The sequence below is a fragment of the Colias eurytheme genome, chromosome 20, assembly GCF_061535395.1.
Source record: "Colias eurytheme isolate Ceu_HAF_F1 chromosome 20, ilColEury1 Martin Lab GWU primary, whole genome shotgun sequence".
In the NCBI taxonomy this organism is placed as follows: Eukaryota; Metazoa; Arthropoda; class Insecta; order Lepidoptera; family Pieridae; genus Colias; species Colias eurytheme.
In genome coordinates, this window is record NC_142999.1 from 6894778 (window position 1) to 6914448 (window position 19671).

Genomic DNA, 19671 nt, shown 5'->3' on the forward strand with positions numbered 1-19671 from the left:
TCAAAAATATATTCTAAAAATTTAATAAAAACAAAAATAAATTGACAAATATGAAATATTTAAATAAATATATTATAATACATTAAAATATTATACTAATATAATAGCTAATAACAAACTGATAGTTTCTTCTTATAAAAGAGGATCTTATTTTCAGAAAATTGTTAACCATCTACGTTTTAATAGTGCTTCACTCTTCATTACACTATCGAAAAGTGATCGAAAAGCATACCGACTCTCAGTACACTATAATAATTACCTACAGGTAAATTAGTTTGGAGAAATTTTTGCGTTTGTAGTAGTGTATGGTCAGCAAATAAAATAAAACAACATTTTATTTTTAGTTTTTATTTTATACAGGGTTACTTGTAAAACACCAGCAACCTCGCAGGACAAGATAGCTAACATCATAAGTAACAACATTTGTTCTACGACTTTTGGCATAACGCAATAAATTATTTTTAAATGATTTTTTAAACTTTTATTGTACTCTCCTTACATTTGTAAGTCTATGTTCTATTAATTATCGGATGGACGACGCGACGCCCCCTTCCCCCTCTCGTTCGATTTTTGTTTACGTAATTTTTGGGAGGCGTAGAGTTTATAATATTCAGACGGAAAATTAAATGAATATTTATTTTTGTATGAAAATAAAATCTAACAAATTATCAAAAGTCGAAATGTTGTTACTTATGATGTTAGCTATCTTGTCCTGCGAGGTTGCCGGTGTTTTACAAGTAACCCTGTATATATAAGGGATTTTAAATTAAACTATATGTGTTTCTCCTCTGAAAAAGATGAGACTTTATTTTAATATTTGCACATTTAACATACATATAACTTTTACATTAACAATGTTACTAAAATGAAAAATTTACTAACCTGAAAAAGAAACGACATTTAAAGTTTAATTCTTTAGTTTGAGAAGTCAAAGGCTTGCCTCGACCATGTTTTAACACTGGAGCCATATTGAATTAACAATATAAAGTTACAACACTTACACACAAATTAAACACTAGTTATGGCCCTGCCTTCATACAAAACTGCTGAATACGCCGTTCGCACGGGAATAGAATGTGGATGCGATTTCCCTTAGTTAGCATCCAAGCTTACGTCTTTATAATTATTAAACTGTATTATTAATTCATTCTTTAACTCCGGTCTGCATCGTGCAGACATGGGTGTAAAAGTCTCATTTTAGCTATTAAATGTAGTTTTTAAGTACATCTGAGTTTTCATTTGGGGCCTCCGGCTGCGGGACATGTAATTCACTTCAACAAATATTATAACAATAATAACAAATAATAACAACAATCAACAAATACAAAATTTATCAATTAAACTACGTACATAATAATTATAATTTTTGAATGAAATGTGCTTTATGTTCTAACGGTTCCAAACGACTGCACGTGGCACATGCGGACAGCGTAAACTGGTTTATTCTGGTTTTGTGCGTGTTTCCACTTTCCACTATCAAGTGACGATTTATTTATTTGTTTTGTTTCGTAATTATTATGGTAAAATATTAATTATGAAACAAATTATTATGGACACGATATTTTATTGTTTCACGGTAGTCGCCTTGTCGTTTGCTCAAGGACGTAAAATTGAATGATATATTTTTTTTTATAAAGTCAAAACCATTTTCTTTCAAATAAAAACTTGTTTTTATTGAAAACAAAAGTGTTGCTAGGAATAAGTATAAAATTAAATAGTAATGTTAGGATATCGAAACATTTTTGTATAGGCCAGAACGATATAGTGGAAACGCGCTCTAAGATCTGAGTAATATACACACCACTACATATGCAAAAATTTCTCCAAGCTAATTTACCTGTACTATAATTTTATTTAGTTACAAATAGACATATTTGACGAAAATCATTCCGTTCATAAGTGAAACGCATTATAAATTGCAATAATGTATCTTATTTAAATAGATTTTCATTACTGACTGTAATTTACTTAAAATAAGGTTTTACCTTTTTCTTTAAAGATGAAAATCAATCTATTTGATGTTCTCTACGTATTTAAATTGTTGTAATCAAGGTTGTATTTGTTAAATATAATTATAATTATAGAAATTAAACAGCAAAGTCCACAAAAATTGGCAACAGATACTATCGCAAATTTTCATTTATTTTAACTTTTTAAATATCCAAAAAAACGACGAATTAGTATCCATTTCATTTTATAAAAATATTCTCGTGTTTAATTCGGTAATCATTATTTTATCGATACCATATACACATCACTATTAGCGATTAAAGCTTCTGCCTTCTGCCAAGCGACCAAGCGTCACTTAGTGCCAACATAAGAGCGAAAATTGGCCTTTCCATTGATTGCTTTTTATTCTATGTGAATTACGAATTTGAAGTACCTACTTACATTATTTATTATCACACGATAAAACAATTACCGTAGCAAATTCGAATGAAAAGCTTTATTATTTAATTCAATGCGAATTAATAATGTATGATGACGAGTTGACAGCTCCTTTCATATCCGCAATTGCTGGTACAGGTTGATTCCAAAATGGTGGTCGTTTGTTGTGCTTGTGATTTTTAGAATAACTGTGCATATGTAAGTATTACCGCGAAAATGTCCCAATTATTAAAAGTAGTATAGTTAGAACTATTATATCTATGCTAAAACTAATGTATGTATTAGCGTTTCTTTTTTCAGCTTGCATGAGTCTTGGACCCGCTAAAAAATATTTTTTGTCTATACAATTTATTATATTAAAAATTATTTTAAAGTACAGTTTTTAACTATAAATCTGAGAGTACTGAATCGACTATTGTACAAAGTTAGTTTAAAAACTATTCATCTTCCCATGTATATCAAATAAGCGCGGGACATATCATGGAACTATTAGTACCGTTTTAATTCTTATTCCTCTGAATATCTATGCAATTTATCATTAGCATTTAAAATAAAATGCAGTTTTTGTGAGAAGTACGATATTTTATTCTTCTTATTTTATTACGAACATATTCTTATATTTCTGCTTGCTACAACCATAACCTACAAATGTGCCGGGCGCGGCGGTTCTTCGTATACATTTAGTACAAATAAATGTAATTTACTGTTTGCAGATGTATATATCGTGGTCTATGTATACAAACTTCTAATAAGATATTAAAATGGACGAAAAGGAAGAAGTTGTTGAAAATTCCACAGAGGTGGAAAACGATACCTCTACAAAACCCGAGGAAGAGAAAAAGGAAGTTGATAATGTTAAAAATGAAGAACCACCAAAAACTGTTGACGAAAATGGTGATACAAAAATAAGTAGTGATGAGCAAAGTGATTTAACTAATCACACAGATCAAACAAGCGTAGAAGAAAATAGCGAAAATGATAAACAGGACGATGAAGGACCTTCACCTTCACCATCAGGTGAAAAAAATACAGCTAGTGAAGAAAGTGACAAGGTTGATGAAGTGTTAAATGATGAAAATGAAAAAGATAAAAGTTTTGAAGATATTGAACAGAGTAAGAATGAAAGTGATAATGACAGTAAAGGTCAGTTATATTTAGAATAAAAAGTTTTTTTTTATATTTATAATCTCGCTGCTGCATTGTTGCAATTTGTTGGCACATTAGTTTTACATAAAAAATGTTTACATAGAATAGAACCTATTGATTTTAAAAACTTCTTACCTACCAAATCTCGAAAATGAACTGAATTATTAAACTATATTTGTATTTTCTATTTAATAATCACGCTGTTTGAAATTTAGGAATGGGAAAAATATGTCAAAGTTATGAATTACTATTACACCTTTAGGGATTCAAATGACCCTTTAATTTACTAAATCTAACATGAAAGTATTTTTATTTTTACTTCAGCGGAGACATTAAAAGAAGAATCAACACCAGATGTAGGTTTAAGTACACAAGAGGGTACAAGCCAAGATTCTGAGGACACATTAAAAGAAACGCTCCCAGAATCCAGTCAGGAAGAGACCAGTGAAGCTAAAAATGAAACAGACATAGATAATAATGGAGACACAGATAAAGTACAAAAACCTGAGTTTGAAACAGCCCCCAATGTATCTGTGGAGGATTCTCAAGAAGATCACACACAGGTATATAAAGCTAATTTTATTAATAATTTCAGCTGTGTCCATTAGTGCTATTATTCTTACGCTCAATCTCTATATTTTGAAAATCAATCTGTTATCAATAACTAGTTTAAAGTTATCACACTAAGAAATAAAAACTCAAGATTTTTTTTTATGTAAATTATTGAATAATGAGTCCCTATGACGTTTGCATTACTATGAACAATGTTTCAACAATTTGGCAGTCTATTCATTCATATAGCCATTATATTATTGGAAATAAAAAACAAACATGTACTAATGTTAGTCTTACTCTTCCAAGGCATTAGATCCGTTTGACGCTTTGCTAAAAGACACCACGGACGCTCAAGCGGAAACAAGCACACAGATGGCAGATGCCTCAACAAATATAGATGATGATGATGACCATCATGTAGATAGTGTTGATCATCACACTGATATCGTGGACAATGTGGATGGTGATGATGATCAACATCCAGGTATAAAATATTTGTTATACATATCTATATATATAAAACTCAAAGGTGACTGATATAGTGATCTATCAACGCACAGCCCAAACCACTGGACGTATCGGGCTGAAATTTGGCATGCAGGTAGATGTTAGGACGTAGGCATCCGCTAAGAAAGGATTTCCCGAAATTCTTGCGGGAACGGGGAAAAACGGGGATGCACATACAAAGTCGTGGGCGGAAGCTAGTTATAGGATAAGTTACAAATCCTTTAACACAACAACAGATTTTTATCAATTTCTAGCTATGTATAATGATATTGTTCCTCCTTTAGAAACTAGGTACTTACTTCTATTGTTATGAATAAAATAAGAAAAATTAAATAGCCCATATGCCCATTTGCTTGCTCTGCCATAAATATGAATTTCATACGAACTACAGGATACATAATGATTTATTAATATCATCAAATTTAGTAATAATTTAATTAAATATAAACCACTATACATATATTTTAAGCAATAATTGAAGTGAAACTTCTTTATCGGGGTTGGACAAAAATTTAGTGTAACATTTTTGCGTTACGCCATACTCGTGACAGTTTTAAGGTCATAAAGAAGTTTCACTTCTTACGTGTGTACTCTAGTACACGCATTCATTTTTTTTGTTTATTAATTTTTGTATTTTGACTAATTGCTGTAGATGAAAGTGTATCTGAGTTGACGGAGGAACCAGGCGCAGATGAGGAAGTGTGTCTCCTTCCCGACACTGAGAGGGAATTGTCGGAAGAAGATAAGGCTGAAGCGGAAAAGGTTTTAGCCGAAAAACGGAAACAGGCTGAGGGTAAGCACTTATAATAGTCAATTTTGAAGATTTCTTTTTCTTTTTTTATGCTATTTTGTGGATTTAGAATTGTATGCTTATGTCAATCTAGTAGAAATTTCAGTTTAAAATAATTTCAGGTTTACAAACTTTATTGGGCCGTAAAAGTTAGGAATAACTTATTTACTAAATAATAATATTTACTAGTCTGTGCTCAATATGCTTAATTTCTATAGTTGATATTATAGAATTTATTTTATAGCTTTCAATATAATACAGTATTATTAGATAGACTATTTTATTGCAATAGAAGCAGCATCAATAGCAGCGAAGCCGAAACTCGAAACGGAAACGCAAGACTCACAAACAGAAGAAGACAAAGAAGCAACAAACGCTAACAGTGAAGCTGATGGCGTTGAAGCAGCGGTTAATGAAGATGGCAATGAGGATGGTAATGAAAATGAAAACGAAAATGGTGGAGGTATGTGGAAAATTATTACAATTGTAAATCTTATATATAAAAATGAATCGCAAAATGTGTTGGTAAGCGCATAACTCGAGAACGGCTGAACCGATTTCGATAATTCTTTTTTTATTATATTCCTTGAAGTACGAGGATTGTTTTTATGTAGAGAAAATGTAAATATGTACCACGGGCGAAGCCGGGGCGGACCGCTAGTCTATAATATAAAAATGAATCGCAAAATGTGTTGGTAAGCGCATAACTCGAGAACAGGTGGACCGATTTCGATAATTCTTTTTTTATTATATTCCTTGAAGTACCAGGATGGTTCTTATGTAGAGAAAACATAAATATGTACCACAGGCGAAGCCGGGGCGGACCGATAGTTTTGTATACAAACTGGGGGTGTATGTGTAGTAGTAATCTGTAGGAGTAGGGTATCATTCAAGTGAGTGAATAATATAATGGAATTTTACAATTTTGAATATCCTTAAAACCTCTACAACTCTCTCACAATCTGTATTTTAAAGTGATAATGTATATAAGATGTAATAAACTGAATTTCTTTATAAATTACAAAATTGAAATTAATTAAGATGTACTTAGATCAGTCGAATTAAACAAAATATTGCGTGTTTTCAGATAAGGAAAATGACCAAGAGGAACCAGCGGAAGCTGAAGGGCATGGCCCAATATCAATAAGAGAAACTGTCCCCATAAAAACACAATGTGAACTTTGTAAAATTACACAAACATGCAATTTTTTCTTCTGCACAGACTCAGATGAACGGAAATACTTTTGTAGTGAATTCTGTGTCACATCCTTCCAAGCTGAATATCCCGAGCAGTATGTATTAATTAAAAACAAATATGTCATTGACGAAATAAACCCTAAAGATTGTATGTGCTCGGAATGTGAAGAAACGAAAACATGTTATTTCTTCTACAACTATGAAGGCGAAGATACTTATTATTGTTCCCTAAGATGCTTGCACAGCATGATGGCTGATGAAGTAGAAAAGTACACCTTTAAACGACGCAGGATTACAGTGGACAATGAGACACCCTCAACTAGTGAATGTTATTGTTGTAAAGAAACTAAAAAATGTAATTACCACGCTAAAAAATATGGAGAAGATATATATATTTGTGATCAGCCGTGTTTAAAATCACTCAATTTGCAAGAGAATGGAAGGTATTTAGTGTCAAAGAAACGGTCGCCTCGCCATAAACGAAGTAATCCCATTTCTGTTAAAACACAACTTTTAAGGTTACAAGTTATCAGTAATGCAACTGATAAGTATTTGGACGAAGCATACAAAATCCAAGCAAAAACGCCGGCCATGGTCGCAGCGGCGAGAGAGGAACGAGAACGATCGTTTTTAAGAATATGTAGCCAATGTTCTTTGATCATTAACAAGGATGATAAAATGTTGACATGGGAGACTATGGACTTTTGTAACGAAGTGTGTTTGGGGCGGTATCAAAATAAAATTGGTTCTAAATGCGCGAATTGTAAGAATGCAGTGTTACATACGAGTTTAGGGAAGTATTGTGTGCGTTTCGGTTATGATATACGGCAGTTTTGTAACTCTGGATGCTTGGAAGAGTTCAAGAAGGGATTGAAGATCTGTTGTTACTGTCAGAAGGACATTTCTGGTGGTCATGAGGGCTTCCTCGCTCCGGTGGGCGATAAAGGGCAGTTCAAAGATTTCTGTACGCAGAGCTGTATGGAGAAGTTTGACCAGATGAGCAAGAATCCGGTGCCGCAGAATGTCTGGGCTAAGTGCGCGGTGTGCTCGATAGAAAAGTCTACGTCCATAGAGGTGGAAGTCAGCGAAGATGTGTGTCAGAGGTTATGTTCCGATCCATGTTTTGCGGCTTTCAAATTTGTCAACAATATATTTCCTGGTAATTATATTTTATAATGTTCTATATAAAATATCTTTCTGAATTATTATCTAAAAATACACAAAGGTGATATTTTTTTAATTTCATTCTTTTATGTGTCAAGACATTAAATTCAACAACTTAGTTTTTTGTGAATTATGTTAGATTTTCGCAGTATTTCTGGAATATTTACAATATATTTTAACAACAGTTTAAAAATTACAGATCAATGCCGCTGGTGTAAAAAGTACTTTGAAAGAAAAAGCAACAACAGTTTCACAATATATGACGGATCTTCCCCTCACCCCTTCTGTTCTAAGTCCTGTATGAACATTTATATAAGCAATTCAAGGCATATAGTACCTTGTAATTGGTGTAAAGTGAAGAAATATAATTTCGATATGATACAAAAGATGCAGCCCAACGGAGCAGTTATGATGTGCTCGTTGAACTGTTTTAATTTATATCAAGTTTCTATTAATGCTGTATCATCGAGAAGGTAATTTTTTTTATTTTTTAAAAAATATACATAATCAAATTAATTTGATTACGAAAGAAATTTTATACTTATTAATATGTACTAGATGGATCTCATTTTATTTTCTTTTTTACTTATGTTATCGTAAAAAAAAATTTATTATACTATATTTATTATTATTTCAGGACGAAATGCGATATGTGTAAACGGACGGCATTGGCGCAATACCACTTGACAATGTCGGATGCTACAGTTAGGAACTTTTGTACATACCAATGTGTTATGAGTTTTCAGGTAAATAATTTATAACTAGAATTGCCTTATTATAATAGTTATCTTAATCTTAATACTATTATAAAGGCGAAAGTTTGTAAGGATGTATGGATGTATGGATGTTTGTTACTCTTTCACGTAAAAACTACTGAACCGATTACAATGAAATTTAGCACACATATAGAGGATAACTTGGATTAACACATAGGATAGGTTTTATCCCGGAAATCCCACGGGAACGGGAACTATGCGGGTTTCCTTTGAAAACGCGGGCGAAGCCGCGGGCGGAAATCTAGTAACAATATAATATGAAAGTACAATTGTTTTTTATTCTATTCAGGGCCAATACTCGAAGCATGCGTTGCCTGTGGGCATGGGTGAACAAGCAGCCGATACAACTAAGGCAGTACCTACTGGAGTGCCGAGGCGAACGTACGCTAATAAAAATGGTGGGTAGTTTTGAATTTTTAAAATAAATTTGATTTTTGATTCACAGCAAATGTTCAATTTAATATTTTTCACACACATAATATAAATGCTGCATTATTTCGTTAATAATTATTTCTATGTATTATTATTATTAATAAACATTCAATTACCATCTATAATTACTATAAATAACATTTATTTTACGTGAATCGTGATCATATACTTATGTCAAATATATTTCAACAGCTGCAAAGAACCAAAACCGCGCGAGCACAGGCATGCCTGTCATATCTAATGTGCAATCTCTGGCCACGCCTCCTGCGCTCACCCCAACAAGAGGCAAATCCAAACGCCAAGTGCAACCGGCTCCCGAACCAGAACCCCCACAAGCACCCAAAACACCCCCTCCCCCGCCCAAACCACCTACCCCTCCACCACCTCCACCCCCCAAAATATACAACCACGTTATAGTCAAAACATTACCCCCTCACGAAGTAGCGAATAAATCAACTATGGCTAAACCAATGATGGTCTCTAAAGGCGTATCTTGCCGCCCTCACCCGTGTACGAAAGAATGTCAAACCGACCCGAGCTTAGAAAGAAAGGTCTTAATACCGGTCCCTGTACCGATATACGTACCGGTACCGTGTGCGATGTGGTCGCTACCGTTCCCCATACCCGTACCTATACCGCTGCCTATACCGACTCCAGTTTTCATACCGACAACGAGGAATTCAGCGAAGGGCATAATGAAGGAAATTAACAAGATACATGATAAGATGCCGACGGATCCGTTTGAAGCGGAACTGCTTATGATGGCGGAAATGGTGGCTGGTGATAAGAAGAAAGATCAGAGCGATTCGGATACTGATGATGATAATGGTAAGTCTTTTCTCATATAGCTTTGGTTGAAACCTACTAATTTTGAATATTTCTGTGAGTATATAAATCAGTTTAAGGTCATGCATATATATTGTTGTATAATTTGAACATTCAAAACAAATAAATGGAAATGGTTTAATTTGTGAAATCCTATTGTAGTATGGTACTGTAATTTAAAACGCATCTATCATCATCCTTTTTAACTTATGTTGACTTCTTTATCTTTTACTTTCCTTTTATAGACTTAATAATTTCTTATTTATACAGAGGAATTCAGTCCAGTTACCGGCATGGACGGCAACAACGCCTTTGGTGAAGATATGTTACAAATGGCGTTGAAAATGGCCACAGAGTATGAAGACCAGCCGGTTGACCTCGAATCCGCTATGACGGCCAATACTATCACACCCAGCTCACATCCAGGCATGCCAGGTAAATAATCATGTTTGTTGTGATTATCAGTACGTTATTTATTATGTATAAAATGCCTTTTTTGTGGAGGATTCATACAATTAGCGTTGTTCAAGTTAATGAACAAAAATAAGTGATTTTTTTTTCATTTACCTGTTGCAATCTACGGTTTGAATTAGCTTTTTAATTAACCGTTTTAGAGCAGTTGTAGAGCCTTAAACGTTCTTTGAGCTTGTTTGCTGCAATGTAAATTTTGGTTGATGTATATTTTTTGTTATTCGCAAATTTAGGGATCTATTCCTAGAATGGAATGGATCGCACAAATTTAACATTTTAGACAACTTTAGCACGTGAAATTTGCGCATAAGCGAAATATTTTTGCTACAGAACATATACATATACTTCCGTAACTTTCCGACATCATTGGGGCCTTAACGGCTGGCCAGATCATCTTTTTCGATGGAGAAATTCACCTTCCTCCACAAAATTCATGTGACATTTGTACCAGGTCTAGAAGGCGAAGGCATGCACCACCACCACATGATGGTACTAGAGCAGCAGCGCGCAGTAGCAGCACTGCGCGCGGGGCAGGCTGCCAACAGTGCGGCGGGCCGCAAGCGCGCCCCCCCCGCCCCGCCCGCCGCGCCGCGCCCGCGCGCCAGCAAGCGGCGCCGCGACCCCGCGCCGCCGCCGCAGCCGGAGCCGCCGCGCGAGCCCGCCGAGAAGCCCGACGCGAACATGTGCCTCAAGGTGCCTAAATATTATAGTGGCATAAAAATACATTGATAAATTGAGCCAATTTCTTTTTTTTTACTAAATAGTGAGTTAATCCACCACCATTCAAACAGAATTGCATCAAAATCGGACTAGTAGTTTTGGAGAAATATAACAACATGAATTTACACGAACACACATAAACCAACGCATATGCCGTATCCGCTTGTGGTCCGATAGTGGGAAATTAAAAGATTGAAAATTTTATAAATAGCTGATCCGGCTCGAAGGATCATAATGAAAAAATGTAAACTTACTGAAATTATGATTTAAACATGGTTAAATCACTCTACAAATACATAATGGTTTTGAATGTAAAGCTTTCATAACATTAAAAATTCTTATTAAAAATATTACTTACATTTACTCCGTAAATGTTATGTTCATTCATTCCAGAGTAACATTACATCTTAAATTTAGCCTCACAAGATTGACCTCAAATAAAAAAAAAGACGGGTTGCACTCCGGGAGTGTCGGCAGAAGTGAAAACTTGATTATTAACGTTGAGCATGTTTGATATCCATCCGTCTTAGGCTTTTTCGATCAGGTCACGTGTCCTGACGCGAGTTTAAGATTTTATACCCAACGCCGCTAAAGAAGTTTTCACTTCAAAAAAAAAACTTAATCATTCAATTAACAATTACGTTCACAGTACACATTCGGCGTAAACGCGTGGAAGCAATGGGTCATGACGAAGAACGCGGAAATAGAAAAGAGTTCCATACGACGGAAGCCCTTCAAGTCGGAAATCTTGCAATTAACAGCTGACGAGTTGAATTATTCGCTATGTCTGTTCGTCAAGGAGGTGCGGAAACCGAACGGCAGTGAATACGCGCCGGACACTATATATTATTTGGTTTTAGGTAAGATTCTCTTATACTAAGGAATAGAGAGATACAAGTAACTCGGCTAGACCAAAAAAAAAAGTCCTATGAATTTGCGTGCAAATGTATAGATAAAAAATTTCTGCAAAGAACAACTTTGAAGCACCACACTTGACCGAAATTTGTATTTTATTAATATTAGAAGAGAGATATCGTTTTGAAATCAATATATTATGTATAAGATTTGTCTTCTATATAAGATAACTAGCAATGCCGCGCAGTTAGTATATTGTTTTAAATTTGCATCTCAATCCGTCCAGTAGTTTTTATGCTAATTCGTGTAAGTACTTACATACAAATCTTTCTTTTTTATAATATTAGCATAGATTTGATTCGATATATTTCTTACAGGTATACAGCAATATTTGTTCGAAAACGGTAGGATAGACAATATATTCACGGATCCATATTACGAGAAATTCACGGACTGTTTGGACGAGGTGGCGAGGAAGTTCTCTGTGTTATATAATGACTCGCGTAAGTACAGTATTACTTGTTTTTACATATTAAAGATAATCGTTATTTTTTACCATTTTTTGTTTACTTTTTTTACCTCAAACTATAGATAACTATTTCTTTAGTAGAGCAATATTATCCTAAAACATGTGTACAAAAATGTAACCATATAATTTGTTCACTTTAGCTGACTTATATTCCTAATCATATTCCTTTTTAATGTCCCATGCCATGTTTGTTATGTTTAAAAAAGTATTAATGCATAAATCGCTAATCCGGCTCGAAGGACCACGTTGAAAGATACTAAAAGTAACAGAAATTATGATTTTAACTTGGTGGATTTTCTCAATTTAATCATTCATCATTATCTCATAATGGTTTCAATATTACGTTTTGCCAAACACTGATTGAAAAGGTATTTCCATGAAGCGATCTTGAAATTTTACTCAATGCCCCTAAAGCAGTTTCACTTCAACACTGTATAAAGTACTGGTAACCGGAATTTTTATTAATTAATTTATTTTGTTTTAATTTGAACAGAATACATAGTAACGCGAGTTGAAGAGGAACACCTATGGGAGAGTAAGCAGCTCGGCGCGCATTCGCCGCACGTTCTTCTATCTACCCTCATGTTCTTCAATACGAAGCATTTTAATTTAGTTGTGAGTTTTCCGTTTAAATTTTATATGTTAAAATAGATTTGGAAGCAATAAAGAAATACATAATAGTTTTTGGACGCAATGAAAGACGATTTTTTCACATCTGTATAATACATATATGATTGTTCTTATATTTTTCAGAACTTCATAATATTGAAAATATGTTTAATATTTTATTTTTATTGATAATCGCTATAGTTTTACTTACGTTACTTTCTTGGTTGTGGATAAACTCAAATACTACCTCGATTTGGAAAGCTTAATTGGTAATATGATTTGTTTGGTTTTACATTTTTAGTGCAATTAAATATTATGTTTTTACCACTTTGCAGACGGTAGAAGAGCACATGCAACTATCCTTTTCGCACATTATGAAGCATTGGAAGCGCAATCCGAACCAGCCGGGGCAGGCCAAGATACCCGGCGCTAGGAATGTGCTGTTGCGGTTTTATCCGCCGCAATCCGCTTTAGGTAATTATTTATTTATTTAAGTTACAATGGTAACCTTTTCGCACATTATGAAGCATTGGAAGCGCAATCCGAACCAGCCGGGGCAGGCCAAGATACCCGGCGCTAGGAATGTGCTGTTGCGGTTTTATCCGCCGCAATCCGCTTTAGGTAATTATTTATTTATTTATTTAAGTTACAATGGTAACCTTTTCGCACATTATGAAGCATTGGAAGCGCAATCCGAACCAGCCGGGGCAGGCCAAGATACCCGGCGCTAGGAATGTGCTGTTGCGGTTTTATCCGCCGCAATCCGCTTTAGGTAATTATTTATTTATTTAAGTTACAATGGTAACCTTTTCGCACATTATGAAGCATTGGAAGCGCAATCTGAACCAGCCGGGGCAGGCAAAGATACCCGGCGCTAGGAATGTGCTGTTGCGGTTTTATCCGCCGCAATCCGCTTTAAGTAAATATTGTGTATTTAGTTAGAATTTTTATACTCATTACGTTGAATATAAATACATAATACAAATTTAATGCTATAATATTAACGAGTTCAAAGTATTAAAATTGTTAACCGACTTGCATGTATACAGTTAAAATGTTGTAGTTTTCACATAAGCGCGTCATTAATATTTACACTTGACTTTAAATATTTCTTCACAGAAGCGAATTCGAGAAAGAAGAAAGTGTATGAACAACAAGAGAATGAAGAAAATCCACTGAGGTGTCCCGTAAAGTTGTATGAATTTTATATCTCTAAATGGTAAGTGTAATATTGTATTTTTTATTAGTATGATGTGCAATGTGATTATTTATTTACTTAATGTGAACATGATAATACAAAATGAAATAATAAGTTTCAATTTTTTAAGTTTTTGACTCATTCGATGTCTGGTCCAAGCAAAGAAAGAAAATCTTTAAATGCAGTTCCATTTCTTTTTGAAATCAAAGGAATGTTCCACCGGCATGATAATTTTATTGTAGTTAAAAAATCTGTTAAGTTACATAATATTGTGTTACGTTATGCGTAAACAGATTTTATAAATATTTTCATTTGAAGTTTCTGTATAATTATTTATAAACAACTAGCAAACCGGACGAACTCCGTTTCGCCACCAGAGACACCTTTTCTTTGCTATAAACCTCACGGAGCCCGAGACCTTTCCAACGAATGCAAAACCGTGGAAATCGGTTCGTGCATTCTGGAGTTATAGCGTCAGGAAGGAAAACCCGACTTATTTTTATATATAAACAATAATAATGTTCTAAAACAGTCCGGAATCGGTGCGCACACGCAACGACGTGTTCTACCTGCAGCCGGAGCGGTCGTGCGTGCCCGACTCCCCCGTGTGGTACTCCACGCAGCCGCTCAGCAGACACGCGCTCGCCAAGATGCTGCACCGCGTCAAGATGGTCAAGGAGATCAATATTGCGCTGCTCACCAGCTAAGGTATATATAGTGTGGAAATACCTGCAGCCGGAGCGGTCGTGCGTGCCCGACTCCCCCGTGTGGTACTCCACGTTTATTATTGTTACTATAAAGATAAGACAACTCTATAAAGATGTAAACTTCGCAATTCGCAACACGTGACGTAGGTATGATGACGTTGCACAACAGCGCGCGACGTTGCCAGCTGGTGTAGACGTGCCAACAGGCCTGCGACGTTGTCAGTTGGCGTGCGACGTTGCCTGATAACGCACGACGTTGCCGGCTAGCACGCGACGTTGCCATTTGGCGCGTGATGTTGTCAGCTCGCGCGCAATGTGATGCGGTTTTTAGAAAGCATCACGCAAGACTGAGGCACATTGTTGAGGTAGATTGTTGCACAACATGTCGCGCGCCAAATGTTGCCTAGTTACTTAAAATGTAAATTTACTTTCATCGAAATTCTTTTATAATATTGTGTTGAATATCTTCTATCCGAATTTACAACTTATTGTTTACCAAATTTAATCACGAATCTTGTTTCAGATTACACATACGAGTGTTTTGACGGAGAACATTCGTGATAGCCTGAATATGATGGATTATGTTCTGGATATGTTTCAATAGTTACAAACGCTGTGACGGTGACTCGTATTGTATAGTGCGCTCTGTGTATTGTTGTGAAAATTACAATGTATATTTTTTTACTTTGTATATCAGCCTGCTGAACGGACAGCTAATGTTAATTTTAAATTAATACATAGATTATATCGGATCATTTTATAACGTTGCAATGATTGAAATTTATGACCTTTGTGTGGAACTGTTTTATGTACAGATGCGACTCAATCGATGTATATGAAGAATAATTTGGACTGGACATTTTGAAATTCGGGATTATCATTATAGTGCGGTTTCGAAAAGTATTTTGAGTTTGTAAATACGCATAGCGATCGTCGTTTATTACAATTAGAAATGTAAAGGTGCGTTTTCATTTTAACTGAATCGATAATTTCTTCGAGAAACCACTTATTACATGTATGTAATATAAAATACAAATTTGTATGGTATGTAGAAGTAAGTGATATATAATTCCATTTTTTTTTTTATTTTTAGAGCCTATACGCACTATGCGGGTAGCCGCATTGCGGGTAGCCGTCCGGCTGACCGCAAGCACAATTATGTACGTAACCGCAGACCGCACAGTGCGCATAGAAATGAATATTACGTACATAATTGTGCTTGCGGTCAGCCGGACGGCTACCCGCAATGCGGTTACCCGCATAATGCGTATACGCTCTTAGAAAATGAAGCACTCGTACAGTAATATAACATTCATTTAAAAAATATTATGTGACAGATAGAAATTTTTATTTTATTACTATGCTAGGGAAAGAGTCAAGATTTCATATATAATTTTAAGAATAAATGCATCAACTGTAAGGTTTAGGTAAGTTACTGCTGTGTAAAAAGAATACTGATTCTCATAACATTTGTTTTATTTTTGTTTTTCCTTCTACATAATATTATAATACTACATATGTGGCACTTATTTACTTCTGAAAATATTATATGATGAAAAATAATAATAAAAATATTATATAAAAATCAATAACTGACTAATTGTTGCTATCTATAAAAGACAATAGTCTCAAGGTTTCAAGTCTATGGATAAAGCTATCTATGGGCGGGAACTAACATGTTTTTTTTTCGAAAACGCATTTCAATATTTTACTACCCCTAACCTGACATACGATATCCATACGTGGTATACACACACAAAAACACAAAACTTATGTTCTTACACACAACACATACACATTACACCATAACAGAAATGAAAAAGGGCTAGTCTCTTCAAACAAGATTATCTCGGGGAAAATCATTAAATGGAAAAAGGTGATAACTACCTTATCTATAAAGGATGCATTAGAACACTCTTCCCTCAAATTATACCAAAGACCAAGAAGCTTATATCTAATACACTGGAGATTGCACTATGACCATTAACTTGTCACAAGAAAATATAACCTTGAATGACGTCAGTGTTGTTTTTTGTCTCTTTCTGTGGGTGACCACACTGGTTTGTATATTCAGGATTTTTCGAAATAAAAAAAACTAAAAATCATGGTCTATAAATAATAACGACATATATTTTTAACAGTATTTATATTATAATATTACTGGTCAACTTACATGAATAATTATCATCTTTATAGGTATATACCATTTTAATTGGTAGAGAATGATAGTTTTAAATAACGCTTGATAACTTTTGATCTCATACTACGATTTTTTAATTAAAATGAGTGCTACATACATTAAAGCATCGTTTTGGTTACTCAAGCTTCAGTCTAAAACTTTTCAATATTCCAAAGGGAGAGTTGCATCGTTAGTGTTGATGTGTGGTAACGATATTACAGTTCTCAGAAATTCGTATGTCTTTCAGGAGCTGTACTTACGGTTACTAATGGTTTCATGGTGGTTAATTATAATATAATTAAAATTACTTTATCCACAGTTGAGACGCAGTAACAAGAATGTGGTAAATAAAAAGGTATAGCACTTTTCAAAAGGTATTTTTTTTCTGGACCGTAATCCTCAGGCTTAAAATGCAAACTGCATATTCTGGCATGTTGATAAATTTTACCCTTGATAGGCACTATGGACAGCCATTTATTTCTTTTTATTTCATTTTTGGAAAGCTGAAATAAGTAAAACAAAAAAAATTTGGTAAGTTAAAAGAACTATTAATTTCTATGTTAAAGAAGAACAAACACAAAACCACATGTGAGTGCAATATCGATGTCGTGCGTTGTTTCATTACTAGTATAAAAATCTTTGAAATGGTGTTCTAAATGTTCATCATCATTTTGTTAACTTTTACAATATTTTCTCTTCGCTATCCGTAAAAACTCGTCATCATGGTTACCTTACTTGTTAAATTGGTTTATTGAAAAATGATGAAATTATTAGGAAAAGAAGATAGATAGAAGATATTTAGCATGATTGATTACTAAAATGATGATAAAATTGACGATTTTTGCCATGAAAATGATTCTAAACAGGTAAATGCATGAGTATTGAGGAATATTGTAAATAGCGTAAATATACACTTGCCTGTGAAATTTTATGCCAGAATTTGGTGTCCAAAAACTTCTGCAATTTTTCACAATGCAATACATTATTTATATTCGGAAAATATTTATTAAATACGCAACAATATTAACTTAAATATTCGAAGCGACGCAATTTTTTTGACACTTATGCCATATTGTCAAAGTGAGAGTTGCTACAATTTTATTATGGTATCTACCCATAATCAGGGAGTATCGCTTTTTAATAATTGGTTCAGATACTTATTTTATTTAGCATAAATAATAATTGTCTCATCCAACAATGCTTCTGAATGACGTTGTTGGCAATTTATCAACAAACTCATGTACAAAAACTAACCTTTTGCACAGAATATTACAGCATACATAGTAGCCTTGGGAAAACTTCGTATTAACAGTGGCAATACCAAGTTAGGTGTGAAAGTGATAAAACACAACAATTTTCTTGTTACACGTCAAATGTTCATACCGAAATCTCCAGTGTATAAGATATAAGCTTCTTGCCAAAGACGTAGGTAATATACTACTACTTGACAGTACACCAAAAAAATATTTGTTTGATAAAATATGATCTACTGATAAATGCTTAGGGTTGCATTTTCCTTGTAAACGGAAGCTAACCAAAATGGTCCAAACGAGGTCTCTCAACAGTCTTACGTTTTAACAACTTTATCAACTAAGTTTATCAATCATTGATGTTTGTAGATATGGTAGGTAGGGTGACCATGAATAATTTTGTTTGAGTTTGCACCATCTCACGCATTATGTATCGGTTTAAAATATTTTAATTTAAGACTTCAAAAAAGAAACCATCAAGCACGTATTAAGAGATAGGCTACATTACGATAAAATATGAAACCTGTCTTATTCAGCTATGTATGAAAATTTAAATTTGCGGTGTTTACACTTTTACGGTAACACATAACTACGCACGCTATGTTTTAGTTTATTTTTGAATACATTAAATTAAATTGCGTGTTATTAATTTAGTAATATAATATAACATGCTGACTTCTCAAGCAATTTGACCCTTATTTTGTTTGGCCATGGTCACCTTATTAGAAAGAGACAGAGACAGAGCCATGGTGCACAGTTTATTTGCTTTGCTGATAATAAAATAATTTTTTATCTACAAATGTACTCAGACCATTCAAAGATAGATATTATCTACAAATAGAGTTTTACAAAGTAGTACATACATAATTGAAACAATTATTGACTTTGTAGAAAGTTATCAAAGAATATTTATTTATAATCCACCTTCTAAACTGCGCTGAACAAAAACTATAGTAAAAGTTACTAAGTATATTCTAAACTACATTGTTGCTACATTATAACGATCGTAGGCCTTAATAAAATCGTCGGCGTGCGTCTGTGGCGTGCGTAATGTAAGTGGTAACTGGTAATGTCTCAGAGGTAATGTACTGTGGTAATGTAGAATGTATCTATGGACTGCTTTATCTATTACTAATACCAACGTAACGGCAAAAATAGGCAAGACACCGCGATCTGGCGATTCCTTGGGCGATTCATATTTCTATATTTATCTATGAGCATGGACGTATAAAAAAAGACGGACGCCGTATTACGAACAAACAACGTGAAGCCACCATAGTAAGCTAGAGATCGCGTAAAGACAATAAACACGCACACACTCTCACCATAGTAAGCTAGTCGGCCGCCATTACGTCGTGAACTACCGACTGATT

The 19671-nt window shown here is 34.2% G+C and overlaps 1 protein-coding gene across 1 annotated transcript; it reads left to right on the top strand.

Moving 5' to 3' along the window:
* Nucleotides 1–2300: 2300 nt before the first annotated feature.
* On the top strand, nucleotides 2301–15957 carry woc (zinc finger protein without children). The gene is made up of 20 exons (XM_090113555.1): nucleotides 2301–2586; nucleotides 3102–3531; nucleotides 3859–4097; nucleotides 4396–4573; nucleotides 5249–5389; nucleotides 5679–5849; nucleotides 6474–7742; nucleotides 7947–8220; nucleotides 8385–8493; nucleotides 8813–8921; nucleotides 9148–9783; nucleotides 10051–10215; nucleotides 10703–10944; nucleotides 11621–11831; nucleotides 12204–12329; nucleotides 12849–12970; nucleotides 13300–13438; nucleotides 14084–14183; nucleotides 14695–14870; nucleotides 15393–15957. The coding sequence occupies exons 2-19, from the start codon at nucleotides 3150–3152 to the stop codon at nucleotides 14867–14869; spliced, it is 4788 nt and encodes a 1595-aa protein (XP_089969681.1). The 5' UTR covers nucleotides 2301–2586; nucleotides 3102–3149; the 3' UTR covers nucleotide 14870; nucleotides 15393–15957.
* Nucleotides 15958–19671: the final 3714 nt, after the last annotated feature.

Coding starts and splice junctions, on each gene's coding strand:
- woc (XM_090113555.1), top strand. CDS start 3,150: ATGGACGAAAAGGAAGAAGTTGTTGAAAATTCCACAGAGGTGGAAAAC. Junction 3,532..3,858: donor AAGTGATAATGACAGTAAAG/GTCAGTTATATT, acceptor TTTTTACTTCAG/CGGAGACATTAAAAGAAGAA. Junction 12,330..12,848: donor TGTGTTATATAATGACTCGC/GTAAGTACAGTA, acceptor TAATTTGAACAG/AATACATAGTAACGCGAGTT.